Source organism: Rhinolophus sinicus, chromosome 15, assembly GCF_057876585.1.
Source record: "Rhinolophus sinicus isolate RSI-liver-muscle chromosome 15, RSI-T2T, whole genome shotgun sequence".
In the NCBI taxonomy this organism is placed as follows: domain Eukaryota; kingdom Metazoa; phylum Chordata; class Mammalia; order Chiroptera; family Rhinolophidae; genus Rhinolophus; species Rhinolophus sinicus.
The window spans coordinates 64,717,325-64,741,166 of NC_142515.1; the positions used below are offsets into that span (position 1 = coordinate 64,717,325).

Here is a 23,842-nt window from a genome sequence, read left to right on the forward strand (position 1 = left end):
AAATGAAGGGATATTGGCGACATTAACAGGTTAAAATTTTTCTCCATCAAAGTTGACATTAAACAACCTCAAATATTTCAGGTTAACCATTATACCATTAGTGTGCTAGAACAGTCTGTGCTTAATTCTGTATCTATTAACTCGTCTCCTTACTGGGGATAATTAGAAAAAGATGAAGTAGACAAGAGCTTTAAGATTTTAAAGGAAGCCTTGGGAAAGTTAAAGGAAATAAGGCAAGTTATTTCTCAGTCTGTTTTCTCATCTATGAAATAAAACTGCACTGCACGTTACACATATAAATACTAAACAACTGGTGGTTATTACGATTGGAAAGAGTAACGTAGGGCCTTTTTGGATGCATCTAGTAAGAAGGAATTTGGCAGAAAAGCACTGAACTTTACCTGAGGTCCTCTAGTAAAAACAAAGTTTAATTATTTCATCTGCAACAGAGATTAAAAATTAAAAGTAGATGTGAAGAGTTTGCAATAAAAGACTGAAAATTGAAGTTAGTAATAACACCTATTCTTTGCTAATTTAAGATTCATAAAGCATTGATATTTTATTGAATATAAAAACAATTTTTTATGTTTCTCAGCTGTACTAACTAGCCTAAGGTCATCACATTTATCTAATGTGACCGAATATTTTGTGACAATGTAGTCTTATAAATACACAGGTCCACTATGGCTGTTACGCTTTTAATGGAGGGAGGTACAAAATGCATCGATGCAAAAGACTTTTACATACTCATTAGCATAGTGATTAATGTAAATTTAGGAATACACTGTGTTAAACTTCAAAAACTACAAAGTTTCTTGCAACCTAAGATAATGGAAAGGCTCCTTAAGTTTTTACCCACCACCACTTTTATTATTCAAGTTCTAAATAGTGTCTGGGGTGACTAAAAATTAATAGGCTTTTTTCGGCTGTGGTTCAAGAATTCTAATGAAGGTGTATGGCAAATGACACTGCCAGACCGTGAAGGTTCCCCACAAGGGCTTTCTAGACCACATCACAAACTGAAAAGTTTTCCAATACCATATAGGCAAGTTGAGTGGCTTAATAGTTTAAAGGCCTAGAAAGCAGCTATATCTTAGAGTATTTTAAAACATTATAAATCCCATTTCTCTCCTACAGAGAAACTTTTTAAAGCATGGATGTGACTTTAAGGTTATTGAGAAAACATGAATGGTTTTCATAAAGCTTCAATAAACACCCCAAGGCACAAGTGTTCAAAACAGCCTGTTCACTAAAACATCACTGCATTGTACTTTTAGAGGTATAGGTATGCTGTGCTTGCAGTGAGAGGACACTGAATTTATCCCTCGTTAAAAGCACCAGGTGTCAAGCTCAGCTTCCATTTACACAGGATGCACCAATAACCCTTAGGTAGGATAGTGAAGTTCAAGTACTGCATTCCAACCTGTCGCCTTTTGCTCTTTGATTAGTTGGCACTGGGGCTCTTCTGCCTGCAGTTCTTCAGAATATATTGAAAGAGGCTAGGACAACCCAGAATACCATCTTGAAGCAACACGGAGCCCTTCTAAAAGAGCTCACTAGACACTTCAATAACATTCAGAAAAGGAAAGAAAGACAAAATTTGCAGTAGCTAAATTTCTTTCAAAAGAAAAAAAAAAATGTAGACTCTGACATACGGACTAAAATGTTTCGTAATTAATGTCAAAAATTGCTGATACACATTTTGGTAAGAAAAAATCACTATATTCTTAAGGTTAATTGTGTGAAATATACTATATATTAATTAAACAAAAGAATCATTTTCACCACTAAAGGTAGAAAACTCACAGCAAAGGAAGCAATTAACGGGTAATCAAAAGGTTAGGGAAGTTAACTGCTTTACAATACACCAACACACCTTGATTATAGAACTATTTAATTTTGAAAACTACAGTGTTTTAATGTGCTAGTAAGAACCCAGGCTAAGGAGCCATGGAGGCTTATGAGAGATCTATCCACCAGGATGCTGTTTCTAGCGTAGGGGTGAACTCATGCTTCTGGAAGAAGTAACCATCACCTCAGCATTAACAAACAGCCTTTTCTTTTACACAGTAACTCATAATTTGATGATATTTCACTAGTTCAAAATTAGGCAAGAAAAACTAAGCTGACTGCTCAGACCCAGAAACACAATGATTTGGCAAGCTGTAGTCACTCGGCTCATGGATGTGTGATAATTTGCAGAAAAGTTGCCTGACGAGTACTCCATTCCTTCACATCTGGAAAGAAAAGGCCACAGATAACAAGTCACTTCACTGTAGCATAAAAGCGAATTTCTCCCCTCCTTAAAGTACTGACTCATTTCTTAGTATGCTAGTAGAATCCACACAGGCTCTTAAAACTCCCAACAGCTACATTATCTTTTATAAAGTTCAAAGAAATACATGAAATTCTATGATCTCCCTCTCCCACCCTCACTTGACTAATAGACATTACATTAATAGGAATATGGTTCAATGGGCAATGTATAAACTCATATAAGACGAAACATTTATAAGCAGTAAAATCTGTAACATTCACTAGTGGCATGTACCCACCTGTAGAGGAGTTCGGTACAACCACTTTTCTTTATCAACTTGAAGCTGCATACAGGCAAAGAGATCACAAACTGCTGGAAGGCCATAGCAGTCTGGGGGGAAGTTACGTTCCTCCTGTAGGGGCGAATTAAATAATACTTCCTGCAAGACAAAAAGGGTGGCTTGTACATGACAATTGGGAGGCATGAGACCAACTTATCTGCCAAATAATTTTCCCAATAGTTTGGTCTCAATAATGTAAATGTTGGCCACTCTAAAAATCAGAAGCAAAGGTGATGATTGCTTTCTCTACCCCTAAATCTTTTTGGTAACTAGCAACAAAACTGGCTGGGTTTCTTCCTGCAGGGTGGGGGTTGGGACCCTGGAAAATGCACAAAAATTTCAGTCTGAATAATCATAAATTCTCCAATCTATTGCTAACATGGCACCAAAATTAATACTTAAGACAAATTTAAGTTAATGCATTTAAGGATCTGGGCCATGTGCAAGCTTTGGGATTAAGAAAGCAAAACTGTTAAACCTATTTCAAATGGTGCTATTCTGGTGTCTGCCCACCTTGGCCTTCTTTCGAAGTAGCCACTTGTCTTCTCCTGAGGATAACTGGCTGAGGTTTCCAGTTTTCTTTGCTGGCAAGACCCAGTCAGCTGTGTTAAAGGGACACCAGGAAGAGGCCGCGGGGCTTGTAGCGTTTTGCTTGCCAGCACTGTCCTCAGTACTAGGCACTTCCTTGGGACGCACTTCTTTGCATGAGGGTGTGATGAGCCACTCGGACAAGGGACTGTTCCTTATGACGTGGAAGGAATCAGCGATTCTAGAAGGAGCCATTGCCTTTGGTGCCTTAGCTTGTTCTGCTGCCTCTTTTCTGGAAGGACAGAGCCACATGCTCAGGGAACCAATACATTTCTCAGCTTCAGGTTTTGGTTCCACAGGCACACCATTTTTATCCTTTCCTTCTTTCTCCAGCAGCCACTTACACAGAGCTTCCTTCTCACAATTTTCATCACACACACACTCGGCAAAGCTTGTACAGGGCTCGTTGGCTTTGCAGACCTCCTCTACTTTATATGGGTCCTGATGGTTCTGGACAAGCCAATCCTCAATAATCATGCTGGGAGTGGACAAGGGTTTCCTGGCCTCCATGTGGTCATTCAGGCACTTCAGGTTGCCCAGGTTTTCAATCTCCACACCTTTGGGCTGGTTGCCCCGACAACTGGTACAGGAATCGGGCTTGAGAAGCCAATCATTCACACAATAGGACTCCTGGAACACCTGGAACAAACGCTTAAACTTCTCAGTGGTTTCACTGTTGCCATTCCCGGGCTTTTCCAGCTTATGGGATTCTTGGGGAGTCACCAGCCAATCAGAAAAGTCCACCTCATCAAGAAACTCTGAATCGCCAACCTTCTCAATATCAGAAAAGGAATCAGTGGTAGAATTGCTGGTACACTTTTGGTAAATTGGTTTTTCAGGAAATTGTTGCTGACTCTTGTGGAGCCAGTTTTCCAAGCCCTTTCGGTTGCCCCAGACGTTACTGAAGAAATTGAAGGCTCTAGCAGAAGTCTACACAAAAAGTACACAATGTCAGTTCACCAGAACATTCTGACTGCTTTGGGATTCAACAATGAAAGCGTTCTAACTGCATATTTACCGCATTGCCCAGTGTTTGTAAATTAAGTATACAAAGCCAGGAGACAAGGGATTTCTCTGTTGTGGTATTAAAATATGAGTACATAAAAATTTTAATTTTCTGGGCGGCGGGATGGCTCAGTTGTTTAGAGAGCAAGCTCTTAACAAGGTTGCCGGTTCAACTCCCGCATGGGATGGTAGGCCGCGCCCCCTGCAACTAGACTGAAAATGGCAACTGGATTTGGAGCGAGCTGCACCCTCCACAACTAAGAATAAAGGACAACAACTTGACTTGGAGCTGATGGGTCCTGGGAAAACCATACTGTTCCCCTGATAAAGTCCTGGAAATACAATACACACTGTTCCCTTTCCCCAGTAAAATCTGAAGAAAGAAAAGAAAAAAAAAAAAAATTCTGCAGTTTAAAAAAACTGAAAAATGTTAATGGCAAACTAGGAGAAATCATGTGTAGCATATTTGACAGAAAAGACGTAAGTTTTACATAATATGCCTTTATGAATAAAGAAGACAAAAATGAGCAAAGGATATGGTTAGGCTAGTCATCAAAAAAGGCTAATAAACATGAAAAATGTTCATCAGTAATCTACGAAACTCAAAACAAAAGTAAAATTGTTATTTTGTGTCAAATTCAGAAAAAAAAACCTTCTGTATGACTGCCACTATTAGAGAAGTTGCAGGGAAGCAAGTGCCCTGAATACTCTGATGGTGGGACTATAAATTAGTATCAATTTCCTAGAAAGCCACGGCTGGCAATATGTATCGAAAGTCTTAAAGGATATGCAGAATTGTATATAGGAATGCAATTTCTAGGAATTTACTCCTAAGGAGCTAACCAAGAATGTATACAAATAATTAGCTCCTGGATGTTTAGAGGAACTTTGTTTATATCCAAAAACAATGAAATTGAAGTTATAGCCAATCAATGAAATATCATATACTACTAAGGATTTTATGGAAGAAATATATTCATGCTCTATTAGTGAAAACTATCTGCTAGCCTAGACAGGATTTACAGAATGATTATTTTAAAGTGTATGTACTCTGGTTTCTCTTCAGATCGTATAAATCTTTCGTCTTTTACTAAAGATTATTTTAAAGTGTATGTACGGATAGAAAAATGAAGTACATAAAAATTACAGTGGTTGTCTCTGCATGTTGGAATTATGGGCTTGTACTTCTGAAGAGGTGTTACTATTGTGATAGAAAAATATATGTTTCCAGACTAGAACGAAAGACTAAACAAAGACATATACTCTCAGTTACTAACTAACCCCATCTGCTACTATATCAACCTCAAAAACAATAAAGCAGCAACACACCTGACTATTCTCCAAGGTCTGCTTCTGGGTGAGCCAGTCCTGGAGGTTGGTGCTGGGTGTGTAAGGAGCCTGACGACCACTGGCAGGTTTGCTTCCAAGAAGCCATTCACTGAGAGGGACAGCTGGGGTACTGGATGCTGACTTCTGCTAATCACATAATATTTTGCTGCTTAACGAGGCAATGTCAAATGCAGTAGAAAGTTCACGAGAAACACAGGAGACCCACGCTCTCTAATCTTAACTTGCCACTGACCTTGTACAAGTCACATGACTTCCCTAAGCCTCCATTTTCACAATTATAAAACAAGGAGTATAGCTGATCTCCAGGGTTCTTCTCAACTCAAAACATCTAGAAACCTATATTTGCATTGCCTTTAGAAGTAAATCATCTCTGTGCATTATATAGAGAAGGATCCCCAAGAGAGAACCAACCCAATCAAGAGACCTACTGACAATTTCTTATGAACTAATTGATAACAATTACTTTCTCTCTTACTCAACACCTATAAAACCTTTGAATTTCTATTTGACATTCAGTTTCAAGGGAAGCCTTTAATTATATAAACTAACTCATTACCTCTGGTGCCTTTTCATAAATAACAGTAGCAAAAAACTGATTTAGTCAAAACCCAAAAGAAATACAAGTCAAGTAATAACTCAGTTATGAGAAACAAAGTGACATTTTTACCTGCTCTGGCAATGACACAGAGCCTCTTTTCTCCAGGAAGGGCCCAACACTTGATGAACTAGCATGAGCCATCAAGTGCTCAGGAATTTGCTGTAGAATAAAAACGAATTAATTGTGTTTATTAATGTTACACTTTCATCCCCCAAAAAAGTGAAACTGTAATTCCTAAATTTTAAAATTATTAAGCAAAGCAATACCATTTCATTAGAATAAACTTTACAATAAATCCAATGACCTACGAAGTAGTTATCAAATCTGGGACTTCTCTACTACTTAACTATCGTCATACGATATCGTCACCAGAATTGGTATTACTACTTTAACAAGACCCAAATGAGACCATGTTTGGTTCTTTAAAGACCATTCAGGGCTGGGCTGGTGGCTCAGACGGTTGGAGCTCGATGCTCCTAACGCCGAAAGCTGCTGGTTCGGTTCTCACATGGGCCAGTGGGCTCTCAACCACAAGGTTGCCGGTTCAACTCCTCGACTTCTGCAAGGGATGGTGGGCTCCGCCCCCTGCAACTAACAATGGCAACTGGACCTGGAGCTGAACTGCACCCTCCACAACTACGACTGAATGGACAACAACTTGACTTGGAAACAACCTGGAACTACACACTGTTCCCCAATAAAGTCCTGTTCCCCTTCCCCAATAAAATCTTTAAAAAAAAAAAAAAGAAAGACCATTAAGCCATAAATTTTATAATATGTCAAAGGTATTTAAACATACACAAAATGAATTCTAGAGATTATCCATGAGTCACAATACCACATTCCACGAACTACCAGACCAGTGCTCTATAGACTTAATCAGAACATGAAATTTCTGAAGTTTACCAAATTCTGAGCAGAGTCAGCATTCATAGTACAAATATAATGTGTTTAAGGCCCCTGTGAGGCTGCAGGCCTGCGAAGAGCCCTCTGAGATCATGTTTACTCACGATGCTCTTGAGGGACCCAAACGTGGTAATGGCCTGACGCAGGGCCGCTGTGTCTGCTTCGAAGAGAAGGATGGTCGAATCTTCAGGTTTGAGGGTCAAACTGCCCAGTCTGGAGAAAAAAATAAATAAAACCTGGCTACTTTTAAGGAATATCCATTTTAATTTCATCCAAAACGAAAGCCAAATTGTAAATTATTTTAAACAATCATACTTTTCTAAGACTCTCAAACAAAGGTAGATGACTTACCCACGTACCAAGTATAATATTAAATATATAAAGATGATCTTATCACAGGAATAGAGAAGTCAAGTTAAGTCCAACACATGCAATGAGTTACAATATTGACTTTTTTTGAATACACCAAAGTCAGCCAAAATACAAAACAAGCAAAAAGAGCCATTACCTCTCCAGGCAAGCGGAGACCTGATTGGCTAGATCCCTGTTTTGGGTGCACTCCAGTTGATGAATGAGACAATTGAACTGGCCCAGTAACTGTAAGAAAAATTAAACCATCTAGCCACAATGATACTAAAAGCACCATGTGTATTCAAGTTAACAAACAGCACCTGAGATTAAACTTCTATCTGATCTATATTAATGCTACATTATAGGAAGGACATTGTCCGGAACCTGGAAACCATACTCAAGCCAATTTCATACAGCCTTGCAGCCGCCTTACCCAGTAGAGCTGCTGGGCCTGTTGCTGAAGTGTCTCCTCTTTAAGCTGATAGATGAGATCTACCTGTTCATATAGCCACACCTCACGGCTTCGAAGGCATTCCAGGTGACGGCTTATGCAGCTGTGAATCTGGGCTTTGACCTAAGAAACATGTATTAGTTTCACTAGTGTTACAAGCCCAAAGAATGGTGTTTCCCACAGAACTGTGACGTTCTTAAATTTCTGGGGGTTACAAATCCTTTTGGTTATCCAATGACATCTATAGAGCATCTCCCCAGAAAAATGCATATACTCAAAATTTTGCCTATAATTTCAGGGTTTAGTGTCCCAAAGACCCAGTGGCCCAGTTTGAGAATTCCAGCCATAAAGGCAGACTTCAGCTCTGAAATCCTCCTTCAATACCTCTCCCTCCTCCTAAGAGGATCAGGTTTATGTTGGGTATCCTAAAATAATCAGGAGAAAAGACAAGGATATGTCTCGTAATACTGATCCCCGTCAGTTTCCCATATAATTTGAAAACCTATAGTTTCACAAATTTCTAAGTACGACAAGAGTATTCGCTTAATAGCTAGCCTTTATCTCTTTCTGACCCTACAAACGAGCAATCCGTTTACAGTAGGCTACTTCAGTAAATAGATGTGTCACTACATGTCAATAGCCACAGACCACTAGAGTAGATGGTTTAAGTACAAACTAAAGGTTTCTGGAAGTATAAACAGTGATTCAAAAGGGAGATAAATATAAAAATCCTAAGGAAAAAAATCAAATCAGCAATATACTATCAATGAGAATCCCCATTAAGAAACTATTCTAAAACACATTCTTCTGTACAATATGGTTGGATTTTAAAGTCATGTTGTGCTATTCGGTCTACCCACTCACCAAGAAAATATTATTAAACCAATGGAATGAACATACTCGTATTTAATTCTGGCTTGTTCTAAGATAAAGTCATTTATAGAACCAGGCCACCACCAAAACCATGCTACCACCAGGTTAAAAGATGGCAAAGGTCAGGCTGCTGTGCCATTCTTTATGCATCAAGGACATAACTCAGCAGTATACTGCTCATTCATTTTGCTATTTCTGTATTGATGGCAGAGCTTGGCACAGAGGCCATACTGAGGAGCAATCAAAATCACATTAGAAAGCTAATTCTCGCAGCAACAGCCTGGGGCCACTAGTGTAGACGCCCCTCCGGACCGGGAGCGGCGGATATGAGTCCCAAACAATTTCGTGAGCCCCTGTTATGGGTCAAGTGCTGTCTGTTGAACTAAACTGAACACAATGTGTTAACCCTCAAAAGCTCTCGCTTTCTCTAGGACACACGATAGAAGCCATCCCAGAAAATGAAGGTGTGATGCTGCTCAGCCTTTGGATTAATTTTTGAATCTGTCAGTCAACGTGAGCAAAACATGAAACACCGCATAACATGTTTTAAGCATTGTAAGTCCTGCGTTAACAGTTTGTGTGTCTGCTGCTTTGTTTTTGAAACATGTCTGTAGCTAGATACAGAAGTTGGAGTAAATTTTGTTAAAGCAAAAAAAAAAAAAAAAGAAAGTTAATTCTCCTAGGTGGTACAAGGTTTTCCAGACCCTTCTAACAAGTGCTTTGCTGCCCTTTGGAATCAAAGGCATCACCATTGTCAGCAGACCATGCAAGGCCTGGGGTGAAACTCCTTGGTTGGCACAGAGAGCCAAGCCCGCAGCCATACTCTAACCATCCTTGTGCTAAGTCCCGACAAGGCCAAGTGAAAAGCACACATCCTACCTCTCGCAAGTTGTCTTTAATTTGCTGTTCAGCCCGGAGAACTCCACCAATAGCAAGCTCCAAGTCCCTCCGTGCATCACAACACCTCCAAAGGGGTTCTCTAGCACTGGAGCCATTCTGGTCCTGGGAAGTACTCATTCTGCTCGCTGCTCCTTTAAAAGAAAAAAGAACAATCCAAATTGCACCATCATTACAACCCAAAACCACCAAATGATCGTTACAACCAGCTCCCAGTTACTAGCACTTTGATCACTTCCAGCAGAGGACCTGGCACATAGTGTATGTGGGGGCGGAGCCCCAGAGAGTAGTTTCCAGGCTCTCGGCCTCACATAGACAGGTGCTGGCTCAGGTAGTAAATGGCCAACTGTGATTGCATGGCCATCAGCTGTGGCTAGTTGGCCGTCAGCTGTAACCAGTGAGCCATTGGCCACAATATAACTGCTGTGGCTACGAAGAGAAGGAAGAGAGGAGAGGAAGAATGGGGGCTAGCAAGAAGATGGCGGCTAGGCTGGCAAGCGTGGATGGCGGTTTGCGGACAGTGTGGATCCAGCCTCCAGTGAGAGTATAGTGCCGCCAGAGAGAATATAGTGGTATGACTCCCCTACCTATGGCTCCGTGGGTGTTCCTTTTTGGCCTCACCATGTCCTGCGTTCTTGTATGGGGAGCGGGAGCAGAGACCGAGCAGGGTCTCCCGCATGACAAATGGCGCAGCGAGCAGGGTATGGTGCCGGCCAAAGCTCTCCAAAGGACGGTGGAGCAGTTTGTGCGTATGAACACTCAGTCTCAGGAAGACCAGGAGGAGCAGCTGCCGGAGAGCTGGACCCCCGTGGAGGGGTGGGAAGACGTGGACGGTTCTCCCACTGGCACAGGAAAAGCCATGCAGCTGCTGGAGAGATGGAGCCCCGTGGAGAGGTGGAAAGATGTGGACGGTTCCCCAACCAGCACAGGCCGGAGAAAGTGAAGGTCGTTGCAGCCCTGTGGGCCGGGGAAGTTCCTGCTCAGGCAGCCCGGATGCAGGACTTGTAGTCCCAGGAGGTAACGCTTGCTGAGTCCTCCGTGGGAGCTGAGGGTGAGGTCAAGGTCGTCCCTCACCCCCAGGACAGCCCTGGTGAATGAATGACTATGGACTATGGGGAATTGCCTTCCATCCCTAATTTACTGGACCGCTTGACTGTTTGGGAACTGTTGTTAGTGGAACTGGGGGATATTTGCTTTTGTCTCTTGACTGGCCGCCATTGAGAATATGTAAGCACCTTGTGAGTCGCTGTTGTTCCAGCAGGGTACCCTGAGAGGCACAGAGAGAGTGGCAGTGCGCTGAGAGGTCTGGCTGAGCCCTGAAGATACCCTGGCTGTGCCCAGGAAGTCGGGCTGTTCCCAGAGAGAGTGGCAGTGCCCTGAGAGCCCTGGCTGAGTCCAGGAAGTCTGGCTGAGCCCTGAAGGTACCCTGGCTGTGTCCAGGAAGTGTGGCTGTTCCCAGAGAGAGTGGCAGTGCCCTGAAAGCCCTGGCTGTGTCCAGGAAGTGTGGCTGTGCCCACAGAGAGTGGCAGTGCCCTGAAAGCCCTGGCTGTGTCCAGGAAGTGTGGCTGTTCCCAGAGAAAGTGGCAGTGCCCTGAGAAATCCTACCTGTGCCCGGGGAAACTAGTGGTACCCTAAGAAGTCCAGGAAGTCTGGCTGTGCCCAGGAGTACTGGTGGTGCCCTGAGAAACCCTGGCTGTGTCCGGGAAGACAGGTGGTACCCTAAGAAGTCCAGGAAGTCTGGCTGTGCCCAGGAGTACTGGTGGTGCCCTGAGAAACCCTGGCTGTGTCCGGGAAGACAGGTGGTACCCTAAGAAGTCCAGGAAGTCTGGCTGTGCCCAGGAGTACTGGTGGTGCCCTGAGAAACCCTGGCTGTGTCCGGGAAGACTGGTGGTACCCTAAGAAGTCCAGGAAGTCTGGCAGTGCCCAGGAGTACTGGTGGTGCCCTGAGAAACCCTGGCTGTGTCCGGGAAGACAGGTGGTACCCTAAGAAGTCCAGGAAGTCTGGCCGTGCCCAGAAGCACTGGTAGTGCCCTGAGAAACCCTGGCTGTGCCCAGAGAGCCTGGCTGTGTCCAGGATATCGCATTCACCCCCAGGCTCCTCGCACAGGTCCCCTCGCGGAAGACGCTTGTCGCGTAGATTGTGAGGCGAGAGCCTGTAGGGGTGAAGTGTGGGGGCGGAGCCCCAGAGAGTAGTTTCCAGGCTCTCGGCCTCACATAGACAGGTGCTGGCTCAGGTAGTAAATGGCCAACTGTGATTGCATGGCCATCAGCTGTGGCTAGTTGGCCGTCAGCTGTAACCAGTGAGCCATTGGCCACAATATAACTGCTGTGGCTACGAAGAGAAGGAAGAGAGGAGAGGAAGAATGGGGGCTAGCAAGAAGATGGCGGCTGGGCTGGCAAGCATGGATGGCGGTTTGCGGACAGTGTGGATCCAGCCTCCAGTGAGAGTATAGTGCCGCCAGAGAGAATATAGTGGTATGACTCCCCTACCTATGGCTCCGTGGGTGTTCCTTTTTGGCCTCACCATGTCCTGCGTTCTTGTATGAGGAGCAGAGACCCCGCCGGACGCCCCGCATGACACATGGCGCAGCGAGCAGGGTCCCCCACATGACAAATGGCGCAGCGAGCAGGGTCTCCCGCATGACACCCGTGGAGAGGTGGAAAGATGTGGACGGTTCCCCAACCAGCACAGGTCGGAGAAAGCGAAGGTCGTTGCAGCCCTGTGGGCCGGGGAAGTTCCTGCTCAGGCAGCCCGGGTGCGGGACTTATAGTCCCAGGAGGTAACGCTTGCTGAGTCCTCCGTGGGAGATGAGGGTGAGGTCAAGGTCGTCCCTCACCCCCAGGACAGCCCTGGTGAATGACTATGGACTATGGGGAATTGCCTTCCATCCCTAATTTAATGGACCGCTTGACTGTTTGTTTGGGAACTGTTGTTAGTGGAACTGGGGGATATTTGCTTTTGTCTCTTGACTGGCCGCCATTGAGAATATGTAAGCACCTTGATTGTGAGTCGCTGTTGTTCCAGCAGGGTACCCTGAGAGGCACAGAGAGAGTGGCAGTGCCCTGAGAGCCCTGGCTGTGTCCAGGAAGTGTGGCTGTGGCAGTGCCCTGAAAGCCCTGGCTGAGTCCAGGAAGTCTGGCTGTGCCCAGAGAGAGTGGCAGTGCCCTGAGAGCCCTGGCTGAGTCCAGGAAGTCTGGCTGTGCCCAGAGAGAGTGCCAGTGCCCTGAGAGCCCTGGCTGTGTCCAGGAAGTGTGGCTGTGCCCAGAGAGTGGCAGTGCCCTGAGAGCCCTGGCTGTGTCCAGGAAGTGTGGCTGTGCCCACAGAAAGTGGCAGTGCCCTGAGAAATCCTAGCTGTGCCCGGGGAAACTAGTGGTACCCTAAGAAGTCCAGGAAGTCTGGCAGTGCCCAGGAGTACTGGTGGTGCCCTGAGAAACCCTGGCTGTGTCCGGGAAGACAGGTGGTACCCTAAGAAGTCCAGGAAGTCTGGCCATGCCCAGAAGCACTGGTGGTGCCCTGAGAAACCCTGGCTGTGCCCAGAGAGCCTGGCTGTGTCCAGGATATCGCATTCACCCCCAGGCTCCTCGCACAGGTCCCCTCGCGGAAGACGCTTGTCGCGTAGATTGTGAGGCGAGAGCCTGTAGGGGTGGAGTGTGGGGGCGGAGCCCCAGAGAGTAGTTTCCAGGCTCTCGGCCTCACATAGACAGGTGCTGGCTCAGGTAGTAAATGGCCAACTGTGATTGCATGGCCATCAGCTGTGGCTAGTTGGCCGTCAGCTGTAACCAGTGAGCCATTGGCCACAATATAACTGCTGTGGCTACGAGGAGGGAGAGAGAAGAGGGAAGAGAGAAAGAATGGGGGCTAGCAAGAAGATGGTGGCTGGGCTGCCAAGTGTGGATGGCGGTTTGCGGACAGTGTGTATCCAGCCTCCATTGAGAGTATAGAGCCGCCAGAGAGAATATAGTGGTATGACTCCCCTAACTATGGCTCCGTGGGTGTTCCTTTTTGGCCTCACCATATCCTGCGTTCTTGTATGGGGAGCGGGAGCAGAGACCCCACAGGCCGCCCTGCACGACACATGGCGCAGCGAGCAGGGTCTCCAGCACGACAGTGTATCCTTCATAAATACTGCCTCCCCCTCCCTGCCCACCACTGTGTTCCTGCCGTAAGAGTCTATGAATCTGCTTTAGTAGCACTTTACATGGGAACAGATATTTCTGGAAAAAAAATAACACTAATTTTTCTGAAATCAATAAGGCATACAGCTTCCAAAAAGTTAAAAGAACACTAGAGTGTAAGTTTCTTTCTATTTATAACACACATGAAGTCACAGAGGACATGTGTTCTTGTTTTACAGATTTAGAGGTGAAGACTAAAAGGTCTAAAGCATCCATAATTACTTTTGAAAAAAGCTGCCAACAAAAAAAAAAAAATAAAAACTCAATAAACAGAGTTTAGAACGTTGCTTAGATCTGGCATTTACCGAAATTTTTCCAGAAGATGGAATTTTCGTTTATTTTCTCTTTTCTTTTTTCAGTGGTTTTTTTGTTGTTGTTGTTTGTTTTTAATTTAGAAACAATGTAGAGATGGCCTCATAGCTAGGAAGCTAACAGAATAGTTTCATAGGATTCTGATATAAGGGAGGTACAGAAATTAGTGTGGGAAACTACAGAGAGTTCTCTAACAAGCTCAGCTTTAGAGAGACAAGAAATAGAAGTGGATAGAACAGCACATAATCAAAGATATAATGACAGGAGACTGGGATAGAAGAGTGTCACAGCTGCAATGAAGTAAAGCTTGACAGAAGCCGCTGCTGTAGATCCTGGGTAGATCTAAAATCAAAGACGATCTCTAAACACGTAGAAAACGAAAGCAGTGATCACTGTAGCCAGCATGGGTTCCCTAAGCCCTGTGTCACCAAAGTGATGTACCCCCTGGATCGTTTTACGAAACTGGCCAGTCAATGTCACGTTGTAGACGATATACCTGGACAACAGGACTGTGACAAGGCTGCACCTACCTTTGTGGAAAAAGTGAATATGGGCTAAAATGAAGTACAACTAAATTGAATCCGAAGATTATTTTTACAAAGTACTCAAAGGATAATGGACTGAAGCCAGACTGTAAGTTTTTAGAGGTATGTCCCTGTTTTTCCCAGTTACTCAACTGTTTTCCCTAATGACTTGGAAGAAAACTTGGTAGACAGACATTAAAGTTGGAGATAACATGAGTCTGTGAAAGCAACAGATTCCAAAATAATCTCGACAAGAGGTTGTATTTTATCAAATGTAAATTTTTTTAACATGAATGTGGTGGAACAAAGTGGAAGAGAATAAATTTTTAAAAGGATGGAGATTTTTAATTGAAAGGACGCTGTATATGAGTTATCAGTATTCTGGCTCTGAGGAAAATACAACTTACACACTATTGGACGGAATTGATTAAAAGTACAGCATTTATCACAGGACTAATCTGTTCCATGTTTATCAGACTAAATTTGGAATTTCCTTCTGAATAACACATTTTAGAAAGAAGCATTTAGAAATGGGAAAGAGGCCTCAAAACTATGAAAACCTTCTCCAGAAGGGAGGCTGTTTAACCTTGATAAGAGAAGTCTCTGGGAGGACATGATTACTATTCTCAAATTTCTGGAGATGTGTCAAATACAAGAATTAACCTTGTTTAGAATAACCCAAAGTATGTGTGTGTGTGTGTGGGGGGGGGGGGGGGGAGGGGTTATCTGAGGCAGTATATGAAAGAACTTCCCAACAGTCCAGAAGGCAATGACCTCAGAGAAGCCAGCTTTCAGCAGAACAGTAGCCTGCCACATGCAGTCCTCCTGGCACAGTGGAAAATGTAATCAAAAAATTAAAATGTTGCTTCACAAAGTCAAAACCCCAGAGCTCTAGACCATGTAGAAGACAAATTCAAATGCACACAGTGATGACTGTATTACTAGATCCCTAAAGTAGTAACTCTTCTCAATTCAATCACATGTACTATATAACTGCCTAACAAGAGTAGAACATGGCAAAAGTACACAAATTGAAATTTCCTCTTATCAGCTATGAACAGAAGGTAGGGTGAGATTTAAAAGTTACAAAACTGATTTTTCCCCACATACTAATCAGGTTTTCAAATTAAAATGAGTATCATCCTTCAAAACAGTCATCTTGTTAGAATAAGGTCTTTAGAGCCCATTTGTCAGCCACTAAGGAAATGTGTTTCATTTCACTGTGGCCAGTCCCAGGGTGCTTGTCCCTTTGTTGCCCTTGGCTCTGCCCCTCCTCCTCCTTCACCAGTCAGCTTCCAAAGCCTAGATCCCAGGAAGAGAGGTGTGGAAAGCTTGTCCTCTCGTACTGCAGAGAGGAGGAAGCCCTCAGGGCAAAAAACAAAAACTCCACTACACTGGTGAACTCAAAGGACAGTGAGGTGAAGCCTGAGCTAGCTACGAAATGCCACATCCAGAGGCCTGTGTGAGGTAACCAGTTCACATGGCCACTTTCAACAGTTCACCACTGTTTCAGGTTCAAGTGCCAGTGTAGCGAGCATGATGGTTAAGAGATTACTCTGCGGTCTGACAAACCAGAATTCCAACTGCATCTGCAAGCTTGAGATCCATGAACTAATTACTTAACTTCTCCCACATCAATTTCCCTTGGAGAAAATGACAGCAGCTACAAGGGGCTGCAGTGAAGTTAAAGTGTGACATTTCTGCCTATAAATACTTAATCCAGCCCGTGTACTTTTTAACCCTGTAGTTGTTATGTTATTCGGTTTAGCTGAGTTAAAGGAGTTATAGGGACCTTACGAACCGCCTCCACCTTTGGACTATAGAAAGGAACACTGATGCCAAAGAAAGCTTTGAAGTGATGAAGCCCTTACTTACAATCATGTAGCCATTTATTAACTCAATAGTCTAAACCAAGTATGCACACTTTTGCCTGTTTTCTTACCTGTAAAAAGACTGGACCAAATCAGCTCTAATTCTAAAAGTCAAATCAATGAAAGACTACCAAAAATGTCTTTCCATATTCACCTTTACCATCAAAACTACTGCCCTGCCACTGTCCAAAGAGAATTGCCTTAAAGGCAATTTTTTGAGACAAAGTTAAAAGTTTAAGTCCTTTCTAAAAAAGGGCAAAGCCTGCATCTAGGCTTTGGGGGAGGGAGGAGGAAAAAACACATACCCCTCAAATAAATAAATAAAGCTCCAGGAGAACCTGGAGCTTTCCTCAAAGAGGAGCTCTACAAACTGTATTTGCCATATTTGCACAATGCTTTGCACAAATCTAGTTATCAAGTCTGAAGATCATGGAAACAGAATTGAGCAACTAACCACAAATAAAGCTAAGTCATCATCATATGGTTTAACCATAAAATTTCCAAAGAGCTATGACCCTCTTGTGACCAACACAAACCACAATCTGAAGTTGAAAAAAACTTGACCATCTCTTTAGTACACTACTCTCATTTTATAGATGAAGCCACCAAGGCCCAGATAGTTTACATGACACATCTAAAGGGCCACAGCCTAACAGGTAGATTTGGGTCCCTAAGGTCTAGTCCTGGGTTCTCTCTCTCTGTCCAGCTTGTTCTTCCTTTAGTTCATTATCACTCATAAATTATTTTTATTTGCCAACACTAGAGTTTAAAATTAACATTCCAGAATTATCATTCCAATTAACATTCAAATAATAACATTTGGGTTACTATTGGAATATCTTCCATTAAGATTCTCAGATCATTTTCATAGTCCTCAATAAATTATGACAATTTTTCAGAACCTTCTTCCCTGGGCAATGCTAATAAAATAAACTATCTTTACATGGAAGAATAAACAAAACACTGCCAAGCAGCAGTGCCAAGTATGAAGAACACGAGCAAGAACCCTCCCTGGGTTTTGATCCCACATCTGTAGCATCTGTCTGCCTGAATTTCAGAAGGCAGACCAGATCATATCTAAAATTGCAGCTTCTAGCTCTCACTGTTTGTCCCATTTCCCAGCTGCTCCGCCTATCAAAAAAAAAAAAAAGGTCCAGTTTTTATTTATTTTCTTGGCATCCAAATCATTGCTAGAAACCCAAGCCCTTAAAAACCAATCCACAGAATACCTATGTGTTCTCTGGATTACTAAATTCGAAATACTAACTGCCAATTTCGTTATCTTGGATTAGGAAATATACTAGACCATATGTACAAATTTTCAGGAAAAAAATTATGAAACAATTATTCCATTCAATTTTACCTTGAGACATTTTTTTCTTTCACACGCTCTTTCAGTTAAAAAAATAAAAAGTTTTTTAATATATTAATTAACTCGAAGATTACATGTATCTTATCCTAGCCCACTTTTAGTTCTTTATCAAGACTAATTTCTGAAATTCAGGATGTGATTCTCCGTAAATTTTTTAAAACCACGCAAATAAAGGAGAATGCCTGAAGAGACTTAAACAAAGCAAAGCAATAATAAAACCACGAGAGCATATTTTAAGATTGTTTAGCACTTCAGAGCTTACTGCGCTCAGATTTGCCTACCTTTATACAAGTATGAGCAATCAATCCCAGCACTTCAACTTTCCGAAGCAGTCACCGAAAACTGACCACAAAGTTGGTCTTTACCATCTAACGCTAAGCAAGGCTTTTCTAGTTCAAAGCAACAGTGACTCATGCGACTCTCCAGGTTCTCCAACACTTTCTAAGAGAACAGTCACCCTGCAAAGCCTAGGTCCCTGGAAGCCGCAGCCGCGCGTTCACGCTCGGCTTCCGAGCTGGCACGGTCACCGCTCACTACGCATGCGCGCAGCGCGGCGGCAGGGCCCCGCCGGCCAGCTGACCCGGAGGGCTCCGTTGCGGCCCTGGGCTGCCCCACGTACCTCGAAGGCCAGATCCCCGCCGCGCACGCTGCTCTGCAAGCCTGAGGCTGCTTTATGCAGGCCCTAGGTGAAGGTCCCCAAGCGCACGGACTACGCCCCGCCCCGATCCGCTCACGCCACGGGCGGCAACGAAGAGGGCGGGAGCGCGCACGTCGCGGCGGTGCTGGAGGTTCCGCCCACTCGGGCATGCACTCCGCCCTCCCGGCCGCCCCAGGTCCCTAACCTCCCGCGAGGCGCGGACGTGCGTCCGTCCTGCTTGGGCTCCCGAAGCCCCGACGGGAGCCAGGGGCTCCTCCTCTCCAGCCTCTCTTCGGCCTACCTGCTCCAGCGTTTAGCCTCTGTGCACCCCTTCCAAGCCGCAAATCGTCAAGACGTCTATGATTTAAGGATTTTGCTGCTAATCACTACAGAGGAATAACAAACGTGGGGCAGTCAGGTTTACCGAGTTATAACATTATTGGAATCTTGCTGGCCGATACCTTATCACTCCAAGATGACCACTGTCAGCCCAGCTGGGGTTCAGCCCTGGGCTTTTGTTTCGGGCTGTCAGACACCTCACATCCTTGACACACCTCTAACTATTGCCCCACCCCCACCCCGTGTGTGTGTGTGTGTGTGTGTGTGTGTGTGTGTGTGTCTCTCTCTCTCTCTCTCTCTCCCTCCCCCTCCCTCCCTCCCTCTCTCTCTCTCTCCCCCCCCCGTCGCACCCCGCCCCCCCCCCCCCCCCCCCCCCCCCCCCGCCATGGCCTCAGTTCAGTTATGCTTCAACACTCATGGATGCTTTTCATTCAACAAAAGTTAACTGAGCACTTACCAAATGCCAAGCACCATTCTCGGCTGAGAGTACACAAGTAAAATTGAGAGCCCTACCTGGACAGTCAGTAATACACAGTAGTGAAGAGAATGGCCTCTGGAACTAGACCTGGCTCTGCCTCTTAGATGCTGTTAACGTCAGTTAACCAATATATGCCCCAGTTTCCTATCTACAAAATGGAGACAATAATGGAAAAAACTCAAAGAGAATTATATGAATTAATATATGTAAAATGTTTAGGACACTGCCTGGCACACAGTGCTTCCTGTCTGATTATCATGTTCATGGCACTTCTAGTTTGGTTCCCCTTTCTCCAAAAATAATCCCTATAGTCTGCATATCCAATCAGACCAGAAGACAAAATATAGACAGCACTGTCATTCCCTTTCAATTAATTTTTTAAATGTGAAATACTTGCTCTTGTCTTTGCACATGAACCTATTTTGTAAATAGTAATAGTTAATAAAGCAAAACCACATGACAAAAAAACCGGTAACACTAAAGGCCATCACCCACAATTAAGCATCCTTCAGATTTCAGATGAATAGTTATTGGAGGTGCCTGCTTTATCTGTTATGCACAGTTTCTGGGATCCCGTTTCAGATATTCATTACCAAAAATAATGAGAAAACAATTTCACTCTTAATTCAAAATATTAGATAACACATTTTGTGAGTGTACAAAAAAACACTAGACATACCTCTAAAAGTTAAAATTTTATGGCCCTTTGTACTTTAAGTCAATGGCTAGAAAGGAGGAATTTTCAGTCTGTTAAAATATAACTGATGCCAAGAACTTTCATCTTTTATGTGCCCCTATAAAATAGTCATAACGTAAATACAGCTGAAACTTGGTGTGGATGGTCCTCATCAAAAGATCCTGACCAAAGCTTCAGCACACAACATGTTCCAGCTCTCCCTCCCTTGAATTTCCACTGAGTTACACAATTATTGGGAGTCAGTGTTTATTCTATCAGCTTATGCCAGCATTAGCTGTTACTATAATGACGTGATTTATTAAATATTACATAAACATAAAAAGACTGGGAAAAATCATAAAAATCGATCAGAATTCTGCATTCATACCACTTGGCAGGCATCTCTTTACTCCCTTAAGCTGAATTATTTGCCCTTGGAGCTTTATAAAATGTTTAGGTACTAAAGGGGGAAAATTCATGAAGCATTTTACCTCTCTTTTGCTTCAAGATTTTTACTGTCTCAGAACAAAAGAACCATCCATTTCCTACCAGATCATGTCATCTAAAGACAGCGTAAACAGTAACTCTCCAATGGTTCCACACTTGCCTACAGGATGAAGTCCAAATTTCTTATAAAGACAATAAAGGTCTCTATTTTCTGGCTTCAGCCTGACTCCTGCATTCTCCCCAGAGCAGCCACCAACACCATGATCTGCCAGACAGCTGTCTCGTGCGTCGTCCAGGCTGGTTCACCTTGTCCAGCTTGGTCTCCCAGCTTTCTCTGCCAGCAATGTCAGTTCCTTCCTTTCTCCCCATCTGTCACTTTTCTGACTATGCTCAAGTCACAGACACTACTAAGCATTTCCTGACCAAGCACCCGTCCCTCAATAGTTTTGGTCAATCAAGTTAGTTGCTGCGTCCTCTGGGCCCACTGTAATCTCACAGGTTTCCAGCATGACACCTGTAACACGTTACCCTTATTGTCACATGTCTGCTTCCTTAGCCTGAGAGCTCCCCAAGAGAAGAGACCATATATTATTTGGCTTTGTACACCTAATGCTGAATAGACAGCCTGGTATCGGTATGTTGGTATTACCAACCCCTTTCATAGTCCATGTGCTCTATTGCATTGACACAAAGAGAATGGTGTCCTTGGAGGTATGCAATGCTGTGGTCCTAAACTCAACAGAGGCTTAATGCATGTTTGATAAATGAATGAATAAATGATAAACAAATGCTTAAATTAAGACCAGCTGCAATAAGTAAGGTATAGTTCTGCTTTAAACACAGATAATCAACTTGATGTCCCACTAAGGCCTGCATTATTTCAGGAAGGTTTTTCAAACGTGGAAATGTTTCTAGCATTACTTTTAGTTTTCTTTCAAACAAGACAAAACTGGCAAAGATATTGCCACTGAAACCATGATTCCAAGAAAGACGCAGAGATAAAGTGTCTTTCCTGACGCTAGACCCTTCAAAGCTCAGCTAAACAGATCCACAAGCACCAGCATGTTTGTCAGTAAAATGGGAAATAGTGCTGTATTTACAGCCACCTCTGGATTTTTTTTCTCAGATTTTGCAGTACCACAGAAATTCCAGCTGACACCACAGAAGTTTAGTAGGCTTTCAGAATGGGGGCCCTGCCCTATCTTCAACTTGAAACTTCTCACCATAATATAGTCAAGGATAGAAAAACATGTTATTGATCTGCCATCACAGTAATAATACCACTTTATCCCGATTTTATATGGTAAACATCTTGTGGTTTTTCCCCCACATAAGTAAACAACTGATAAAATATTTTCCCTCTTCTAAAGCTTGGGGGACTAGCAATAATGACAAAATAAAAGTCACCATATACCCAAGATTATGTTCTTATGAAATCTGTAATCATCCAAGTATTAAAAGACTTAACATCTTATCTATGACCAAGCAGACAAACAAAATATTTTAACCTGTTTTGTAAGCTATTCATTCCTTCACTGAACCAAATTATTACATTTAGTTATTAAGGCTTTATGTATTCATTCAACAGATATTTATTGAGTACCTAAGCTGACATGTACCATGAGGGTCCCTTAGGACATAATGGTGAACTTGCCATCTAGAGAATTTATGCCACTGATGCACCAAAAATCTAGCAGAAAATACTAATTCTATGAAACAAGAGACAAATTTAAAAGTCCATCAGCAGCAACAATGAATGGCTCTGAATGTCTTCCAGTATGCTCACACTTACTCTATGAGGGAAACTATAAAACACTTGCTAAGTGGCTCTCAGGTTGTGGGAAGGATGTATAAGAATATCCTGTGCAGTTTTATGAAGCCCCTACATAGGTTCCCGAGATTCTGGCACAGCTAAGCTGATTTGATGAAGGCGGGTGGGGTGGGAAGTCCTATGTAATTCTAAAATATCTCCTCCTCCTTTGAAAATCACATCTTCCTTTCCTTACACAGCTCTCCATGCTTTCCCACTTTTGAAATACTTGTTTGCCCCAAATTAATAATGTAACTGTAGAGGACACAAACTATCATAAAACTTTAAACCTCTAGGATTTTCCTTAGGGACCCAAGAACAAAAGTTCCACAGAAGAGACGGAAGGAGAAATAAAAAAGAAATGTTACTGTGCTAGATTTTACATATATTATCTCACTTACAAATCCATAAGCTAGCAAACCTTGGAAAGCGCGTACCAAGTAACTTGCCTAAGCCACAAAATACATGTAGCCCACCTCCACTGTAGCATCTGGGCAATGGGTAAGTCTTCCTCCAAGGGTCTGATGTTATTTAAAGTTCAGAAATGTCACACTAGAACCCCACTGCAGAAGTGAGCCAACTATGATTACATCCCCATCCTCACCCCAGGAAGTAACTCAAGAGTCTCATATTTCCAAATTACCAAGTGGGTGGTGGAAACAGTTACGCTATGGTGTACCTTACCGTGATTAGAAAACAATACAAAATGGTACAGTGAAAAAAGCTCTTTGCAGTCAGATAAACCCTAGGAGTCTGACTTCTGCCATTCTTGGTCACATCATCCCATGTTACACCACGTGGCACATAAGACTATATTTATTATCCCTGACATAGTAATTAGCTCCATGAAAACAGGACTGTGTCCATTTTTTTCATTGCTATATCCTCAACACCCTGAACACATAGGCACTGAATAAATGATTGTTGGGGGGAATGAATCAGTGAGTGAGCAAGCCACGCTCTTCTCATCTGTAAAAAAGGAGATAATCAAGCTACGTTGGCACATGAGGCCGAAAAAACATTGTCTTCTTAGCGTTTCCACCCAACAGGCTAAGAATGCATATACTCTGGGCCCGTTCTAGAAACCGGCCCTTCCTCACTCCAAGAGACGCTGTGACATGGAGCTGTCACACCCGGGGCCGGAGGGAAGGCGGCAGACAGGAGGAGGTGGCCCCAGGCCGAGAGTGTGGATGGCCGGGGAGAGGGCAGGCAGAAGGTGGCCCACGAGCCGGGCGAGTCGAAGGAGAAACTAGCCCCACAAAGCAGGCCCAAGCCCGTCAGGCAAGCAGTCATGGTCCTCAGACCAGCCCGAGGCTCCGAAGGGGGCACGCCAGCCCGTTCTTACCAGCTCCAAGTGCAACTCCCGGCAATCCGAGGGGGCAATCCGAGGGGACCTTCCTCGGAGAGACACAACCTGACACAAACCAAGGGCCCAATGGCAGAGTTCTCGCGAGAGCGCAACCTTCCACCCACACCTCACGCCACACGTCTGATAATCTCGCGAGCTCTCCGCGGGGTGTCAGCCCAAGGCGCAGTCTGCCCTCCAGAGGGTGCAGGGCGCAGGCGCACATTCTTTCCCGAGCT

At 43.7% G+C, this 23,842-nt stretch overlaps 1 protein-coding gene across 7 annotated transcripts; it reads right to left on the minus strand.

The window, feature by feature from the left end:
- Positions 1-407: 407 nt before the first annotated feature.
- On the minus strand, positions 408-23,761 carry NCOA4 (nuclear receptor coactivator 4). Of its 7 annotated transcripts, none has more exons than XM_088792132.1 (10): positions 23,604-23,761; positions 9,599-9,750; positions 7,829-7,969; positions 7,553-7,641; positions 7,149-7,257; positions 6,208-6,297; positions 5,520-5,663; positions 3,111-4,115; positions 2,556-2,696; positions 408-2,237 (listed from the first exon to the last, which is right to left on the minus strand). In XM_088792132.1, the coding sequence occupies exons 2-10, from the start codon at positions 9,734-9,736 to the stop codon at positions 2,232-2,234; spliced, it is 1,863 nt and encodes a 620-aa protein (XP_088648258.1). In that variant the 5' UTR covers positions 9,737-9,750; positions 23,604-23,761; the 3' UTR covers positions 408-2,231. The 7 variants fall into 7 exon arrangements, with proteins under 7 accessions (XP_088648258.1, XP_088648255.1, XP_088648259.1 ...); XM_088792129.1 differs by having other exon boundaries at positions 5,520-5,666; XM_088792133.1 differs by lacking the exon at positions 23,604-23,761 and adding an exon at positions 18,491-18,645.
- Between the last annotated feature and the right edge of the window lie 81 nt (positions 23,762-23,842).

Bases quoted from the DNA above. Each gene is read 5' to 3' on its own strand.
- NCOA4 (XM_088792128.1), bottom strand. From the start codon at position 10,295: ATGCGGGAGACCCTGCTCGGTCTCTGCTCCCGCTCCCCATACAAGAAC. The intron at 9,751-10,237 runs GTGAGGCCAAAA...TTTCTTTTAAAG, and splicing joins ATACAAGAACGCAGGACATG to GAGCAGCGAGCAGAATGAGT. The intron at 7,642-7,828 runs GTAAGGCGGCTG...TTTTTCTTACAG, and splicing joins AGGCCCAGCAGCTCTACTGG to TTACTGGGCCAGTTCAATTG.